Genomic DNA, 18,581 nt, shown 5'->3' on the forward strand with positions numbered 1-18,581 from the left:
TACCAGGAATAATACTGTCATGCTTTGATTTGTGGTCAAGTCACACTTGAGCAAATTTTATCAACTTTGTTGGATGCCAACAATGTTCACAAAATGTGGGTTTTATACGACACAGTGACGAATTAAAGCGTGAAAGCAAAAGCTCGCAGTACAAAGGTCAGAGAAGTATACTCTCTCTGTTATATATTCACGACAACGTCATGAGACCCATCCTGGTCTGATCCCAGAGCCGTTTTACTTGAGGGTCAAGCGTGTGAACCCTTTGGTTACCCCGTTTCCCCCATATCTTAGGTCTGCAAGAATGTTGGATGAACTTTCTCTTGTCTAGGGGTGGAGAAAGTTGATTTGATGGAAACGAGTTATGTGCGCTAGGGCCTGATCAGCAGTTGTTCTCCTGCCAATAGTTGCTTCATATGCATTTATTTGGAACCGAGATCATATAAAGCCTTAATATTTGTGAAAGTTAACGTGTTTATGTAAACAACTAATCCAAAACAGATTTCCGATTCTACCACGTTTTCGCCCCGAAATTAGAATTCAAATTTTCCGTTTCGGCTGCGTCCAATCAATGTGACCGCGTTCTTAGGGCCTGGTAACTAGTGTCATTGTTTCGGGTAATGTTTACGTTCAGAACTCCAACATTATTTGATTGAATGTCCTTCGTTTGGGTATTTTCTTTTTGTTAGCGATTGAACAAGATACCAAAGACGAACTTGCAAAGGATCAAAAGGATGTATCCACGATTTGCGAAAAAATGTTAAAATTTCAAAACCCTGTAAGCAATATCACACGTTATAGAGACACTTATATAGATCACCTCTTTAATCTAATTTGAATATTCTTTTCTGAATTTGGAAATATCATACTGAGTATTGTCCCCTATTGATCGAGGATTTGACGGATTTGACGAGGATTTGACGAACTTGCGTAAACATGTTTCTATTTACATGGCAGCGTTGGGCCGGTTTTTTCTGTGATCCTGATTGGTTTAAATTGATTGCCATGATCAGATGATAGAGTTCATTTAAAGATAGACACCATCAAACGATATGGCCCGTCTAGTAGGAAATACCTGAATAAATACGCGTCGGTCTAAAATGAGTAACATCGGTAAACTTTGTTCTAAAATAGTCCTTTAATTTGTGGGGGTAAATGTTTGCGATATTTTAACAGGGGTGTGTTAAAAAAGAAAATTAAAAAAAAAAAAAACGTATTGGTGATGTTACCAAGGACAATTGGAATGATTCCTCGTTTGTTATGTGAGCTATTTCTCTGTATTGCCTCCCTCCTCTATTGGCTTTCTCTAATCAGCGACAACTTCCCCCTCAAAATACGCCAGGAATGTAGACGTGTGACATCGATGTAGTCGCCTTTAAGGGTCAGTTTGGGTTCTAACTTAAATATCATGAATAAGTTCTTTTCTCAATACCAAACCCCATCTTTCATTTGAAAATTATGTTCTCTCAAGCATGGGAAACAAATGTTATGAAGAGTTAGCGAGCCAGAATGGATGGAAAAGAATACTCCAGTTCCGAAGGTGTGTCTCGAAGCCAATCATGTTCCATAACTATCAATCCATCGTGTACGAGCCAATCAGAATGTCGCTCCACCCGCGACTCGGTTCTCTGTGCGTTGGATGACTGTAATGTTTGTAAATTAGTGTCGTGTGAGGTGTTCTGTGGACGTAATATTTGGAAGCTGTTTCCAAATATTGAGAAATGGCGGGTACTTCTTACACGGCTTCACTTCGAGGAGGTGGCCCGTGGGGTTTTCGACTGCAAGGTGGCAAAGATTTTGGCAGTCCTTTGGCGATTTCGAAGGTATCACTCGATGTAGTTTTCTAATTCATAGGGTAGTTCGAATGACTGGGGTGCAATGTAATTGTGTGTTTAGCTAAACTTGACTGATTTGCACGCGATTTCGACGCTCTTCTTTATAGGTGACACCAGGTTCTAAAGCCGATCTTGTTGGAATAAAATCAGGGGATTATATTCGCGAGGTAAATGGTGACACCACGGAGAACATGAGTCATTTCGAAGCTCAGGATTGTGTCAGGAGGGCTGGGCAGAATCTCGACTTACTGCTTGAAAGGTAAGATAATATGCCAAACTGAATGAATTTCCCACAGCTTTAATAGCTTTCAGGTCTACGTAAAATTATGACCGGCTTTTAGCTCTGAAATATGCGTTCTTCAAATTGCGGTATATCGAGTGTTCTGCGGTGAAATGAACAACCTTCCATAATTTCGTGTCGTTTGTCTATTTGGATAAATTCACACCAGGAGACAATAAAAAGAACTTATTTGCATATACTTGGCGAGTAACAAACGCTTTCCATGGAGGAGAAACATTTCCTCTTCGTGATGACCATAGATGGAAATATTCCTTCAGAACAGTTACGTTGGGGAAAAGGAATTGGCTAGTGAAATGAGCAACAATTCTTGTGGGTGTAATGTAATTCGATCGTGATGAAGCTCTCCGCAGATAGTGGACGCCAAGGTTGACTGTTGATTAAAGATTCTTGAAAATGTTTGCCAAACTAACGTCTTTGTTCGTTCTGAACATCTATCTCTCCGGGGCTGTTGGTAAAAAGCTCTCGAGTGATTATTTTCGCTTGTTGTTCTTTGTAAAAGCAGTGTACGATCAATCGAGGAGAATGTGATAGAAAGTGATATACAGTATAAAGCACTTTTTGTTGCAGTTTCTCGCGAACATTTTCAAAACACATTGATTTTCCTGCACTCCAGAATTTGCTGCACCCGACAGATTCAAAGCGAGGTGTATGTTAAAATCAGTGAATAACTTTTTCAGTGGGCAGTACTTGTTTATTATAAATACAAAAGTTCATGTAAATTTTATTGTGCCTCGATTAGTAAGATTTTGGCAGAGTTCGATCCGATTAAATCTGACTTTGCAGAGTCTATTTTAGTATGTTCGAAAGGTTTTTTAGCGTTTTATAAACAATCTTTGGTAGTCTTTGACGATTGATTATCCTGTAACTGTCAGCGGGTAATTCTTCGGCAAAAATTGCCGGTTCGAATGTGAAGATTAATTTTATCTCATGAATATCTTCGATTAGTGATTCTAGAACATGTCTATTCCTTGTTTGGTATTCTCGTGTCAAAAGAATGTGATATTTTGAGAAGACCTAAACAATGATGTGAAATGTGTTCTAAAAATACTTTTGTTTCTTAGAGAAACATGTAACAATTTATTACATGAGCAAATTTCATTTCGCCGCAGGAACCTTATCTCTTTGTTAATTTATGTGAGTGAGTCATCCATAGATAAAATCCCTTTGTTTTAAATCTTGAGTTCTTCTGAAGAATTGGAAAATTGTATTGAAAATCAGGAATTACGTTGTCATATTTAGATGTCTTGGTTTGAAGCAAGAAATAAATGTTGGTTCAACACCTAATCTTTTTACTAAGAAATACAACTTTTTTACTAAGAAACACAAGCTTTCTTTATTATTTATAATTAGTACAGACTAATAATAGATTAAGTTACCTGATGATGAGCCACATTTGGTTGGATAGCTTCCAAGCCTTGACTGGTTTGCCTTGCACATGAAATGACTCGTGTGAATGTCTCTTTTATGCATTACCCAAGAAAGTGAGTTGGCTTGTGATGCTTTTTCATATCCTGCATAGCTTGCAATCCTATCAGCACTGTAGAGGTTTGTGCGGGCCTAGCGATGAGTGTTAAAACTGCATCTGGAAAGAAAAATGCCCACCTATGAGAAAGGCGGTTTGTCACCCTCTTTGACAGCTTCTTAGTAATTCTATCAATACAAGTGAGCATAACTGATGGTTGGTAATATGAAACTGGTTGCTTTGTTAACATTCATGTAAAGTATATTGAAACAAACTTATGGAGGCAGTTAGTGGAAATTAATGGTGGTTTGTGGAAACACCTCTGAAAGGGCCTCTAAGTATATGGGAAACTTCTGAAAAATATAATGTATACTGGGTCATGAGTCAAGCTCGAGCCCAAGTCAAGTTCAAGTCACGAGTCAAGTTTCAGTCAACTTCAATTTTTCCCTTTTTTTTTGCTTTTAATCTTCTTGTTTTCTGTTTAGCTTTGTTTTGATTTCTCTGTCAAAATGATGTATCAAGGAAACAAGAACACCTTGTTTCACACTTAAATTGTTTTTGTGGCCATTTGTAAGGGTTGATTCTGTACTGTTTCACAGCAGTGTTCAAAGAAGTAAACATTCCAAGGTATCGACAAGTTTTCCCCAAGGATTCCAATTTCTTTTGATTACATACCTAAGACAGAAGTTCTATTTCAATGACAAACTGTCTTAACTGACTCAGAGTATTTAAAAAAAAAAACCTGGTACTGATTTCTTGCACTCGACTGCCATCTTGCATCCACTGGGATCCCATACATGTGGAAGAGTAACACTTCAAGTTATCTCATTTTCTCCTTGGCCAAAAGTTTGGAAAAAGTTATTATTCCTCTGGAAAATGTTTGTTTGATTTATAAGTTTCCCTTGTTAAAAAGTTTTGAAGCATCACCAAGTTTTGGAGACATTGTTACAGGATGTGTGGAATATCTAAAGCATGATATACATTGTGTTGTATGTATGAAGAAGAAATTGATAATTAACAAGACAAATTTTTTTCTTAGTTAGAGCATCAGTTGTGGTTATTACAAGGGTTTTATGTGTCTTAATGAACAATAACAGCCTTTTAAATGTTTTGTAAATTTTGCGACAATTCTGTAACACTTAAAAGGTCTGAGAGCACTTAGCAACAATTTAGAATGCAGAAATTCTTGTCTGTGGTAAAATTGATACAGAGGAAATAAGCTGCTTCACCTGAAGTAAAAGGTGAACAACTTCATATTTTGCCAAGAGGGGAAAAATTGAAGTTACTCCTGACTCAAACTAGACTCACTCTTTCACTCTTGAAATGTATAGAAAAGTATGAAGAATGTTGAGATGTAATAGGAATGCAAGAAATACTGCAAAAAGATATCAATAATTTCCTAATTAGAGACTGATCTCAGCACCAGAGTTAAAAGTAATGTTTTCTATCCTGTGTTTGTCAGGAAAGAGGGGACTAAAACAGTTACAGTGACAGAAACTGTACACTCTGCAAAGGTGGATCACAAATTTAATGCAAGGGCAAAACCCTTTGGTGCATCATCACCTCCAACTCAGACCCCGCAGCCATCAGTTCCAGTTGCTGTCCACTCATCTCCAGCAGGTAACACATCCTGGCAGCCGCCAACATTCCAGGCTCAACGTGCTCCTGTTGCAAAAACTGGACCAGCAGGATTGTCAGGTCCCCCAACTCCTCCACCGCCCCCAAATCCAGCTACTTATGCCAGGTGATGATGGTGTAATTTTGACCACAATGTGTACAAAGGAGAATCCAAACCTCAGCCAGTTCTTTGTCTGATTTTTTGAGTCAGATGCTCTGTTATTGGAGCAACAGAGAACCTTTTTGGTAATCTTTGGTTAGTATTGGCAAAGAAATCAGGTACACCAAATCAAATTTTCTATTAATTTTGTGGTCGGACTTTTTGTTTTAGAGGAAGCGCTGACCACCCAGACAGTGGAGTTTCAAGACCAAGCTATGATGACAGAGATCTTGCTCAACATTTTAAACTTGATATCAGTGATGATGGAGATGGTGAGAGAATGATTTCTTATGATACATAAGTAGCAACAGAGTATTGACCTCTAAGAGTGACCAGCATCTAATTTCTCTGTACAATATCACCCCAAGAATCAAAATAGTGAAGGAAATGATAATTGACTAAAAAGCTCTTGATTGTTAAACAAATTCTCATAGTCAACACCTTAGGAAATGTGTAGAGACCATTGTAGAGAATAGGCATGGATGTGAGGATGTGAAGGGGGCAGTGTGGAATTGTGCGTCAGGGACTCCTTACTAAGAGACGTGGGAATCTATGAACACTTTTATTTGATGCTGATAGGTCAGTTGTGTGCCAATTAAGCCCAATAAAGTTCATGACGTGCAAATATCAAACCTAAAATAGAATTATTTTTGTTTTGTTTTCTCATGTCTAATAGGCAAATTTACCTGTAAATTTCAAAAGATCTCTACGAGTCTTTTGGCAGGGACAAAATGCTATGTCAAAAAAGCCAGAAGGTTTCTTTTTTTAACAGAGAAACAACCATTTAGTGACAAGTACCAAAAGCTCTTTTTGTTAACATGTTGTTGTTTTTCCAATCAGTGGGCTTTGCTGATGAGCCACCAACTTGGGGTCATCCGCCAGATCCCAAAGTCCAGTCCAAGTCTTTTAAGAGACTTCAGAAACATCTGCAGGAAGCAGATGAGGATGGTATGTATAAAGTGCTTGAATTCTTCATATTACCTTTAAATTCAAAAGTGCCACCCTCTCAAGCAAGAGTGAGGCCAGGCTCTCCTACAGTTATTTGAATTGATCTATTATTGAAGCAACTTTTCTTGATTAATAAAAGTTATCTTAGGTTTGCATTGGGTTTATACTGCTTTGCTCTATTATTGGTTGGGAGAAATAATGCACCCTCTCAACCAATTAGAAGCAAAAGTGAAATCAATCATGACTGGGGTGCTCCCCTTTTTTCAGTACTTGGAACAGTTTTCTGGTTGTTATCTTGAATTTTCATGGCTCATCTTATTTTCCTTTGCTCTGATTGGCCATCATGACTTCTTTGGTTTTGGTCATAAACCGCTGAAAGTGCTCTGGCTTTCTATTACATGTATTTAAGCCTGGGCCTGCTTTGGTTTTGAACAAAGACTTAAAGCCGGTATACATAAGTTAGCAGTGATGCAAAATCTGTTTACTGTTTTTGTTCCTTTTGACAGATTTACCTCCACCTCCCCCTGAGGCTTATAATGAACCTGAGGAGGATGCAGATAAGCAAGTGCAATCAAGAACTTTTAAAATGCTTCAGGATGCTGTGGAAGGAGGAGGTTGATATGATATTTTTTCTGTCTAATTTACATGGAAACTTTTTGATACATAGAGTCACAAATGAATCAAACAAAACTAGAGCAGTGCATTTGTGCCTGCTGATGATAACAAATAAAGTACTTATTCACACAGGTGAACTGCAAATTGCAGAAAAAAAATTATTTGATTTTATTGACTGATTTGATTTTGTGAATTGGTCACTGCAAAAATATTATAAAGGATGATGTTTTGAGGGATAGACCTTGGTCAGTGTGAAAATCAATTTTTTCCAATGAAGGACTAACAATAAACTTGTCAGCTTTAGAATTTCCTTACAATATAGCCAACTAACATTGTCAACTCAGTTGATCAAACCAAATTTCTAGTAATACTGACCACTAACTTTTCTTTTCTTTAGAAACTTACCACCTTTTATAGATGTACAGAAAAAAAAGCTTGTAGAACTTAAAGTTTCTCTTGTTTCTTTATCTGCTATTTCTTCAACTGCAGTGCAATTGTAACAATCTCAGTTCTGCATTTGTTCAGTTGAGTGTTAGTAAAACATGGTAGATTTTTGGTTGTTCTTCACTGCAGATCTGAACAAGGTCATTAAAAAACGATTCAACCAAAGGCTGGTGATAAGATTAAATTTCAATCATTGACATGCCCCCAACAATACTCCCAACTAATACAGTACATCAATATTTAGAGATGACTTTAAGGCTTTCACTAAAAAATTAAAGTTTTCTCAAGATATCTTCATCTCCTAGTCTCTAGAAAGACTTAAATGTGCAACCTATAAGGCTGGAAAAAAATGTTGAATTGTGTTCTAGTGTTGATTTATTAGGAGAGGGCAATTGATGTATTACATGTACATGTATTTTTGTTTTCATGCAATTTGTGAAAATAACTGGTGTGGCTAATTATCCTCAGAGGAAGAGGAAACTCTTAACCCATAACTTCTTAACTTCAGTATGCACATTCCCCATACTGCTCTCTATATATTTCTTAAGATGCTGACGAGGAGCATTAGTTTAACAGTCAAGAGTTTCTCTGCTTGGTGATCATTTCCTTTTTTCAAGTGACCTTCATGTGTGATTCAGGGGTGATATTATAGGGAGAAATTAGATTCTAGTGACTCTTAGGGGTCAAAGGGTTAATGATATTACCAAGTGTTTAATCCTGTTATGCCCATCACTATGAATGCCTTTGTTTGAAATTTAATTCAAGACGGATGTGCTATGTTGTCAGTGAAGCCATACCAGAAAACCTGAAAAGTCATCACATTTAATCTTATACTCCTAAAAGACAATTTTTGGGATAAGATTACTTCTTTTTATACAAGTTGTTCTTTTATATTTTGTCATGTTCAGCTGAGTTCAGTGAACCTTTTTATCAAATTTCCTGTGATATCTTCTTTCTAGTATATGTTACCTTTAATTTATTATCTGTGGCAAAGGGTTTTGAGAGAAGTAACATCTTGAAATGAAGGATATAAATATTTTTTGAGTGTTAAACAACTTCTTTTTATAGATGCTCCAGGGAGTGTCTTTGACAGGCAGAAGGCAGATCGCTCTAAGCCTTCCAATACTCCGCTACCCAAAATGTACAGACCCAATCCACCCGTTATCAAACCTGCTCGGGATATGCCGGTGGCTCCACCTGCGCCAGTCATGGCCAGGCCAGGCCAGCCTGCCCCTGTTGCATTACCAGGGATGGTTCAGATGAACCAGCCGTCTGAGCCAGTGCGGCATCCAACACAGAAACTACCGTCATCTGCCTCTCCTGCGGCATTGTCTCCTACATCATCCCCTGGGCAGCCTGAATGGAAGAGGACACCTTCAAAGCCCCCTTCTGCACACTCCGTAGAGGAGACCAGAACTCCTTTTTGTGATGCTTGTGGAGAGGAAGTTTTGTAAGTTTTTTGTGGCTAAGATAATTCAGACAAGCCTCTAAAAGTTTTCTGTGGAGGAGTTTATTTCAATGCAGTGCCTGAAGTTTGTAACAATTGGGTCATTCTGTTGATGAATTGAATGGAAAACTAAAACCAGATATGATTGGTTCAACATGTTTTGCTGTGCATGATTATTCTTACTTTGATTTCTGATTGGGCCTGATTGGGATATTCCTCTGTTTGTGGGATGTATAGACATGGTTCCACAGCTCAGGAAAAAGTCAGGAAAGAATAAATTTAAGTTGATTTGCGAATGGAATCACAAATTTTCCTTTTCTTCTATTTTCAGTGTTTTCAAACTTTTCAAATTCTTTGATGTAAATGATGTAAATCGGATTCTTTTTCCATGGTACCACAAGGAAAATTTTCAATTGATGTTCATTGTTTTATTTGGCTGTAGAGTATGGCCGTAGAGTATGGCTGTAAGGGGAGGTTCAAGGCCTAGATTAGGATTTGTTTGATATGTAATTGTTAATTCAGGTTAGGGAAACTTTACGTTTGTCATGATAAAGTCAGGGAAAAGTCGAGGAATTCCAAAAACTTATGACTGTGGCAACCATGATAGAGTTATTATTCAGATGTTGTAAGTCAAAGGAATCATCACATATAAGGGAGAGAACTGAAAACAACCTTACAACCTTGTAACCTTGCTGCAAGTGTTTCACTTGGCCCTTCAGTTCTAGTTGTCTGACATCACTAATGTTTTTTGTTCTTTTGTTGTAAAATAGTGGACCTTTTGTGAGTGCAATTGGTAAGGCATGGCATCCACATCACTTTGTATGTGATGGATGTGGTGAATCATTACAGAACCAGGGCTTTATTGAGGAGGGTGGAAAACTGTACTGTGAGAAGGACTTTAATAAGTACTTTGCTCCTCATTGTGAAACTTGTAAGCAGCCTATAGTTGGGGTGAGTACATCATTTTGGTTATTTACATGTATGCGTTTGTAGGTAATGATGATAAGATATAGCTATAAAGATTATTGTTATTCATAGGTCTTATTTACCAGTTAAAAGAAAGATCATTGGCAAAAATGTTAGGGGTAATTCAAAAGCAGTTTTCTTTAGGCAATTTATTAGGATTTGATAAAAACAAATTATCTATTAGTTGGAAAGTAATGAGTAGCAATGCTTGATTGAAATAGTTTGAGGGATTTCTTCATCTTAGTATTTTTTATCTGTTTGAAAAACACAGGTTTCAGTTTAATCCTTTTCCTTTTCCACCGATTATCTTTCTTGAAACTGGTTAATCAGACCTACATGTAGTGTACGTATCTTGAAGGCTCAAAATTTTAGGAACAGAGGTCCTGTTTTCAGCCCTTATTGAGTCTTTGTGTTGTGTGCTTGGGAAAGACACTTTACTTTCACATTGCTCTTTCAACCAAGGGTAAACTTGGTAAACAGCAAACTGTTCAGGAGGCCTGATGATTTGCTGATAGGTAACCTGCAATGGGGTAACATCCCTCTGTAGAGGAGCAATCTGCCTTGAGAAGTAGAGTGACTTTGGAAGGATGCATCACTCATGGAAGGGAAAGAAATGAATAGACAAAGTTTACATTTATTTAGTTATTCTGTGAGAGAGAAATCTGCCAGTTATGTCAGAGAATTTGTGCACCCTTCCTAAAAAGTTCATCATGCACACAAATTAAGGTGTCAAAACTTAACTCAAATCAATAGTTACTATGTATTGTGTTATGTAAGAGTGCTCCCCAGACAGAAAAAATGATTGAAATGCTATTGATGATAGAATTTTTCCATTGTTTATAAAAGGAAATAGGCATTAAGAGTGAGTCTCTTTCTCTTAAAGGGAAGTGCTTTTAGTAAGTTGTGTGATATGTTCATGGGGTTATTTATGTTTAACAATTAGTCTAAGAATTGGTGTGTTGCTACTGCAAGGTAAGTTTAACAGGAGAACACACATTTTCAACTGGAAATAACAATTAGATGTTGCATATATTTTTATCAGAATTGTGGTCTTAATTTACTCCTCTTAAACTTTGTCTGAAGTATGTTTTTTTGGATGGAACTTACATCAGACTTTGAAACGGTCAGTAAAGTAGTTCTCTGACTACTGACAAGTGTTCTGTGGTAACTTAGAATGCCAATGTTTCTGTATGCTTTGAGACATGCTCAGAACCTTAGGAAAAATTCAGAATCCTGTGGAGCATTTTTCATAACTATATGGAAATCCTCACCCTTTTGCACACTAAAAGAAGGAGTTAACAGTTGTAGACTGTCATTTCTGATTCTGCCTTGTCCATAAATAAACATGTGTCTCCCAAGTTTGGCCGAGAGATATCGATTGAAAGAATGCTGTGAAAGTTTCTCCCTTCTTGGTCCTTCAAATTTTGAAATGGAATGTCATCAAGCACAGAATTGAAAAAAAGAAAATGGTTTGAATCTAGATTTGTAAATTTGTTCCTTAGCCTATAAAGCACATTACACATTTATCACTTATCTTAGTGTCTGTATATTACTGAACATAAGCCATTTTTTCTCGTAAATAATATATATTGTGCACTTTACATTGAGAGAATTTGCAATTTGGCTATAGCTCAAAGAGATTGAGGTTTACGTGTTTGGGTTTGAATTTTTAGTTGAATTAATTGATTATAAAAAAATCTAATGTTTTACATTCAAATTCAAAATGATAGAATGAATAGTTTTCCTTGTTTGTAAAACAAAAAAAAAATTTTTCTAAAAGCATTCCTAACTCTTCAAGAAAGTTAATTTTGTTATGGCCATGAAATAAATTATATTTTTAGTTTTGCACTTGTCCCACTGAAGCCTAAGTGTTGTCTTAAAATTACTGTTACAGTCACGTGACTGGCACGGGCAATTGTAAAGTACCTCTAAAGGTAGTGATTTCACGGAAACAAATATGCAAAAATTCGAAAGAGGGGAATTCCTGTTTTTCATAAAATTTTAAACTGAGTTTTTTGAGTGACTGTGCGAAGCTCTGGTTAAGTACTTAAAAATTTTGGACTTGTCAGAAGTTTAGTTAGACAGTGATTTTTTGCACGCGGTGTCTTCATGTTTAAGACAGACATTTACATGTAAAAATAGGAAGGGAAGCGGTATATGTAGAAAAGAAGCGAAATTACTAAATAATCTGATAAAAGAATGCGGCACGCCGACAACCGAAACTAAGCAAACTTTTGCACTGTCTCTACCAAAATGGTCGATCTGGTGTGTGTAAATTTATTGCTTTAGCCAGCGGTTCAGTTTTTCTTTTCACACCGGCCTTGCTTTTAGAATTGATTGACAGTAAACTAGCGTGTAGTTACAACCCTTCACTGGCCTTAAGGAAACCCACTTCGATCACATTAAAGTGGAATGGAGTTGCCTGAATTTCTCTGACTGGGAAGGAGATGATACTACGAGAGGAACAGTGAACAGACCGCTACTTTGGTTGTGTTACAAAAATACCCCTTTTAACGTGACCTATGAGATTCATCTGTTTGCTCTCGAGGAGGAAAAGTGGAGGATAGACTGACCATCTCTCGTGCTTGGAACAATAAGAACTGCCGGCTATTTCAAGGCTTGTACATCACGTGAGAGTCACATGGCAAGAGGTTTTGAAATGTCTACTTGGTGTACGAAATTTCTAGTTGTATCGAGGGAAAGGAGCCATGCGCACTGCCTTATGTAAAAGCCCAACTTTTCAAGACGTAGCTAATCCAAGCAAAAGCTGTGCCACACCATTGTATAAACTTCTATTTTCACTGCTATAACAAACTGTTAGTAGAAAGCACTTAGAGATAGCATAGTTCAGTGATCTCTCATAGTAATTCTTTATAACCATGCACGTAACTCGTTGCATTTTAAATACTTTCCATTACCACAAATAACTGCCATAGTAAACACGCTAAACTTCTTTCCTCGAAGGTAGATCAGTAACGTCTTTGTGGAGCCGTTTTTGGGTGACGTTTGTCTCTGCGTGTTTTCCTCTCGAAAAAAAAAACCAACTTTAAAAAACAAAAAAAAAAATTTGGGAAACCGTTCACATCGTCATCCGAACGGGATTTGTACTGAATGAGAGCGAGTGAGGGTCTCAAGTAACAGTGTAACGAGGGTAATGCTTTAAATGCTGTGTAACAACTTCAAGCACTTAAATCAAAAAGAAACAACTTTTTACAACTAAGTAACCTGCTGCTCACCTGCACTGCACTGTTTTGTCGAAAAAAAAATTCAATAAGATTCGTTGTTCTTTCATGTTCAAGTTCTTTCATGGATTGCTCGGCCAGACTTCGGAGTGAAAATTGATCATTTCGTAGTCATTCTAACATTTGACGTAGGTCTTTGTGACGCGATGTATTTATTTTCCTAAATTTGCAGCCAAAGAGTCTGCATTCATGCCCACCAGCGGTGCCTCCACCGTCAAGTGCAATGCTTAAGGCAATACGCGAGGGTTCCATGAATTCCAAAAATCCTACAGAAGTCGCCGCAAAAGCGAAAAACAAAAGATTTAACAGTGCGTTAACTTTAAAGAAAGAACCAGAGGAAAACCAGGCTGAATGGATGAATGGCCATCAGTCCAATTATCCTTCATCCGGATATGGAATAAGCTATCTTCAGAAAAGAACCTCGTTTGAGAGTAAGAACAATTTGCCGGCTTCCTCGGGAGTTTCAAATGCAGCCAGGGTTGGAACTTCAGACAATACTCGCGTAGAACCTGGGGTGGGGTCCATACGGGAGAAAGTTGTGTCCTTAAAGGAGGCTGTTCGTAGCGCTACTGAACGAGAAGCCAAAGCCAAAGAAGAAATACCTCCCGCTGTAAAACGCTTTAAAGAAGCGAAAATTTTACTGGCAAAACTCGAGCGCAAGAGATTCATAGCCGAGGATAAGGTAGCTAAGCTAGAAGATCGTATTCAGGATCAACAAAGAAGATTAGATAGTAAATACAGATCTCTGAATGAGAACTGGCAGGTAAACCATAAGATCGAGCGCCAGAAATCAGACGACTTGAGGAACATTAGAAACATCGAGTATGAACTGACGGAGGTGAAAGCAGCAAGGGAGGCTTCTATGCTGCGCGCTCGCGAGGCGTCGCGCCGCGCCGTTGTCATCCAGTCCGCGCTTCAAAACGCGGAAGACCGAAAGCGCGAGCTTTACTCGCGCAAACGCACCTTGCAGGACATGTTGGAAATGTACCGCAAGCGAATGAAAGATCTGAAGAACACGTACCAAGAGAAAGGCGCCACTGTAGAAAACAAATTCCTACAGATGAATCTGATGGAGGATTACATAGCAGATAGCAACGAACGCTTTGGTCGGGCAGAGAGAAGGCTGCTACCTCTGAAGATCTACATCAATCAACTACATGATTCCATCGACCAGGCGAGAAACGAAACCCGCCATGCAAGTTACCTTCTGGCCAACTGTCAACAGCGGCTGAAAGGACGAAAATACACTTACTATCCGTTTGATAAATAACGTTCCAATCGAGCGAGTGTTCGTCTGTAGAACAAACTAGCTTTAAGAAAAAAACGATACAAGCGGAGTAGAGTTCCTTTGTGGTTGTTGCTTCTGTCTCTGGTATTGCTGAAGTGACTATTGCGCCTAGTTTTTCAGAGATTTTTTCTTTCTCATGTTTAGTCCCCTGTAGTAAGCATTTGAAAGCACTGTAGTTACGTTGATTTAGTGGTTGAAGATGCACCGTGGTTGAGAACGAAAGTAGTAAGGGATGTTGTGCTTGTTTCTTCGGTTTCTAGTCTCGTACTTTGGGGCCGAACTAGAGGCATCCCACTGTTGTGTTCTGCAGTCTCCTAACCCTAACTGTTCAACCGAGGAGGGGTAAGGGGAACAGAGCGCAATTTCCAAGGCCCAGTTAGCTTGACCTGTAATCATCAAAGTGGGTTAAGGTTGCTGACGGGAGTATCATTTGGTGCCTTCATTTTTTATACATGGAGAGTGTTCTTACAAAAATTGTAAGGCAGCGTAGAAATTCTTATTAACACTGGTTTGCTGTGCTAGCGATCTGAACAGACGCGTTGGTTCCAGCACAAGTCATACGAGTCGTATTTAGTTAGTAGAGTGGAAGTTACTTTTAATCATTATTTTCTTTGAAGTGAACTGATGAATTAGTGTCTATCCTATGGTGGCTACTCAAAATTCGTAGAATCCATCGAATCTTTCGAGTCTAACGTAGAAAGTAAAAACGTACCTCATTCTTTTATACTTACATAAATAGTTTTAGAAACGCTTGTTTGTTTTGTACAGTATGGAAGAGTTTGAAAAACATTAAGTTCTGGTGTAGTGTGTATGAATATATACAAAGTGTAGGTTCATGTTGATCAAAGGCAGTGCTATTTTTGTACTCATGTGTAGGCAGACCTTATTCGGAAAGCTAGAGATCTAAATGGAGGCAGAAAGGTTATTTTTCTCCCGTTAATTTGCCTGCTTATGATAACACACTCCTTAATTGCTCAACAGGAGTATATTGTTGATGCCAGTAAGATACACACTTTTCTAAGAAAAAACGTATTTTCAAACACAAGGAATAATATATTTTTTAAAGTAATTATATTTACTTAACAAGATATTTATTTTATAGTTTTGAAATTAACTTTCTGATGTTTTTTTTTAAGTTCATCTCCTGAATTTAGTCATTAAATTTAGCTTTTCGAAATAACTCGGTGCCTAAGATATTGTGCAGTTGACTTAATGCGGTGGTGGCAGTTCTTCGGTAATCAGCGTGAATAGTCGGATCATATTCGGACATCTCAGGAGGTTGGTTTAAGTCATTATTTCTAACAATTTTGGTGACGATTTTCTCACCTGTGGTCCTGAATAGCAACAGCAGCAATTTTCCGATTTTTTCAGTCGTTGGAACAGGGATGACTAAGGATGGAGAAGATTTAAAAAGGATGTGGCCAAATGTTTTCAAAATGCACATCGATAAATAACGTTTCAATGGAGAGAAATCGAGTAAAACTTGGTCAGTAATGGATTACATTCTTCCTCTCGAGGAGGTGTCCGTCTATGTAACAGAAGACTCCTGTACTCCTACTTTACAGAAGAAAAGTAACGCGTTTGTGCGGTGCTTCATGATGCTGTTACCCTGTAATTTTCTGATGTGCTTGATGGCAATCCATAACTCAACATCGAGGCTTTGAGTACACCTTCGAACGGCACATGTATTAATATTTCTTTACCACCTTAAATCTGTGCGAAATTTAGGGTTGCTCTGGTTGCCCCTCCCCCCTACCCCCCACTGGTGTTTTTTCTTAAATTATTTTTTACAACGTTTTTGAATCAAGAAGGTCTGACTATGACACCCTTACAGACGCTAAATTGATAGTACCTACAGACAGATCTTAGAGTTTTACAGAGCTGTCGAAGCAAAAGCGACGTGTCTGAAGTACTAAGAAATTAGCTTATGTAACAGTCACGTTCGAATGAAGCCAAAGCTGAGTGACGTATCTTTTCCAATGACTTCGTTTTGACAGCCTTGTGTTCAAGCTGTGGGGAAGACATTCCATCCGGAGCACTTCATCTGCAGTCATTGCGGAAAGCAAATCGGATCCGAGGGCTTCAATGTTGATCGGGGAAAACCATATTGTGAGGACGATTATAAGAAATTGTTTTGCGTAAAATGTGCACTGTGTAGGCGGCCGATCGGTGGAGGCGAACGATGGGTAGAAGCATTGGGAGAACCGTGGCATGCTTCCTGCTTCAAGTGTCAGGTAAGCAATCATTCGGGGTTTGCCCAAGTGAAGGATGTTTAGCGCGCTTTACTCCGGGTCAAGAGGTCTGGGCTCGAGACCTGGGCGGGTCTGACAAAATGGTGGAGGGTCACTACCATTCTATCTAGGGAGAGAAGCAACACTCTTAATCACTTCAGGATAAGTTTCGTCTGGATGGTCCTCTTGCTTTAGTACAGAAAAGAATGTGCGCGGTGATCTAGTGGATGGTGTCTTAAATAAGTCTAGCCATTGTAACTGCAACAAAGTGCATATTTCACGGAGAGCTGTATCCATGCTAGAATTGGCTGCGGTTAAAACATAAATGATACAGTTTTTTTGACATTCTGCGACTAATTTGTTTTTCCTTTTTCTTCTATTCTACCACCAACAGCACCCAGGTTGCATTAAACATTTAGAAGGAAATCAATTTTATCAATATGGTGGCAAACCCTACTGCGTACTCCATGGTGCCCCATAAAACTACCCATCGATAAAACAATGAAGAATGGGTAACATTCTGTTCCAGTCTTCTACCGGTAAAACGTTATTGGTGGGGATAATTATGGCAGCTTTTGTAATTTAAGTAGACTTTGGTTTACCAGGCAGATCTATGATTGCAAAGATTACGTTTAAATAATAGATTAGATTACTTTTTTAAACTACCGCTCATTTCCAAATCAGGGGGGCCATAAAATAATCAAAAAATATGTGACGTTAGTAGGGAGTTGAAGGAAGCAACAATCAAGTTACCATTTTTTTCTCTGGGTTTTGTTGTCTTTTAGTTTTAGATCATTGTTTTTCTTTTTGGTTGGAGGATTTCTTGGTAATTCCTGTCCAAATGGATTCTTCGTGTAGTGAGCGAGCTCGCAAACTAGTTGGTTTGTGGTGTTGCTAGGTGACATGAGGTATCTGTTCTTGCGTTAGATGACGTCATGTTTGATGCAGTGAGGTCTTTCCAAATTTTCATTGGTCGGAACAATGACGTCTTTCTATTCTTTGCGTATTTTATTACATAACCCTAGGAAAGGGTAACCTGTAGTGTTGCTGCTTTCTAAACCAGAGGCTAAATGTGAAACCAATTAGATTTAGAGTTATTTAGTGGTTTTTCACGTTACTTTTTCGTGTCTGGATCATAATTGAATTTATAAGATCTTGATGAAGAACTAACGAGGTGGTATCTAAGTATTTTCCATGAAGTCACGTTCTTTCTCGGTAAGCAAGCAGACTGAGTGACAAATCGTGAGAAATCACCAAAGCGAGGCGAATTAACCTGATCATATATTATGGCTATTTTTAAATATTTAAAGAAATTTATTTTCCAGGTTTTCTTTTTCTCGTCTTTATCTTGGCCGTGGAAGTGAATTTTACGCGTGCCTTTGGGTTAGAATTTGGCTTGAGAGAATTTTTTTGCTTGTTGAATCAAGTAATTTGTAAATATGAAAGACAAGAACTGAACATCTTTGCTTTCTTCACCGGTCTTCTTGATGTAAACTGAATGGCTATCCATCTTGAAGTTATTTGGTCTGGGATTTTTGGTAATTTTGTTTGTATTATTTTAGAGTTCTAAAATTCAAAACGTTAGAGAAACGGTCTTACTATTTGGAATTAATGGAATACGTTTCACTGGTCTGAACTTGAGAGGAAACCTGCAAGGATTTGTCTTCATTTCTCAATTAGATGAAAACACGGCGACAAAGGAAATTGTCTCGGTGTTACTCCCCCTTCCCTACCCACCTTAAAAAAAATGATTTTGAGAAAGGAAAAAAAAAACGAAAAGAAAAGGATGAGAAAAGAAATCATGCCAGCTTCGTCTTGGACAAATTTTATAAACAGTAGAATTGTGAAACTGAGAAACAAGTTGGTCTTTGGGAAAGAACCATCTCAAACGGAATATTGATTCACTCTGATTCGTAATTTATTTTTTCGTTGGAAAGCATGCCAAAAAAAAAAATGGTGTTGGGATGTTGCCTCAGTAGTATCATTTAAGTAAAAGATATAGCTTTGATAATAAACCAGTTGACCGTA

The 18,581-nt window shown here is 38.0% G+C and overlaps 1 protein-coding gene across 2 annotated transcripts; it reads left to right on the plus strand.

The window, feature by feature from the left end:
• The first annotated feature begins 1,622 nt into the window (after positions 1–1,622).
• Positions 1,623–18,581, plus strand: LOC131786490 (PDZ and LIM domain protein 7-like). Of its 2 annotated transcripts, XM_059103542.2 has the most exons (10): positions 1,627–1,820; positions 1,940–2,091; positions 5,058–5,339; positions 5,544–5,644; positions 6,213–6,320; positions 6,827–6,934; positions 8,448–8,829; positions 9,597–9,777; positions 16,320–16,556; positions 16,948–18,581. In XM_059103542.2, the coding sequence occupies exons 1-10, from the start codon at positions 1,719–1,721 to the stop codon at positions 17,032–17,034; spliced, it is 1,740 nt and encodes a 579-aa protein (XP_058959525.2). In that variant the 5' UTR covers positions 1,627–1,718; the 3' UTR covers positions 17,035–18,581. The 2 variants fall into 2 exon arrangements, with proteins under 2 accessions (XP_058959523.2, XP_058959525.2); XM_059103540.2 differs by lacking the exons at positions 16,320–16,556; positions 16,948–18,581 and adding an exon at positions 13,207–15,502 and having other exon boundaries at positions 1,623–1,820.

This window comes from Pocillopora verrucosa, chromosome 3 (genome assembly GCF_036669915.1).
Source record: "Pocillopora verrucosa isolate sample1 chromosome 3, ASM3666991v2, whole genome shotgun sequence".
Lineage (NCBI taxonomy): Eukaryota > Metazoa > Cnidaria > Anthozoa > Scleractinia > Pocilloporidae > Pocillopora > Pocillopora verrucosa.

Bases quoted from the DNA above. Each gene is read 5' to 3' on its own strand.
- LOC131786490 (XM_059103540.2), top strand. From the start codon at position 1,719: ATGGCGGGTACTTCTTACACGGCTTCACTTCGAGGAGGTGGCCCGTGG. The intron at 5,340-5,543 runs GTGATGATGGTG...TTTTTGTTTTAG, and splicing joins AATCCAGCTACTTATGCCAG to AGGAAGCGCTGACCACCCAG. The intron at 6,935-8,447 runs GTTGATATGATA...TTCTTTTTATAG, and splicing joins GGATGCTGTGGAAGGAGGAG to ATGCTCCAGGGAGTGTCTTT.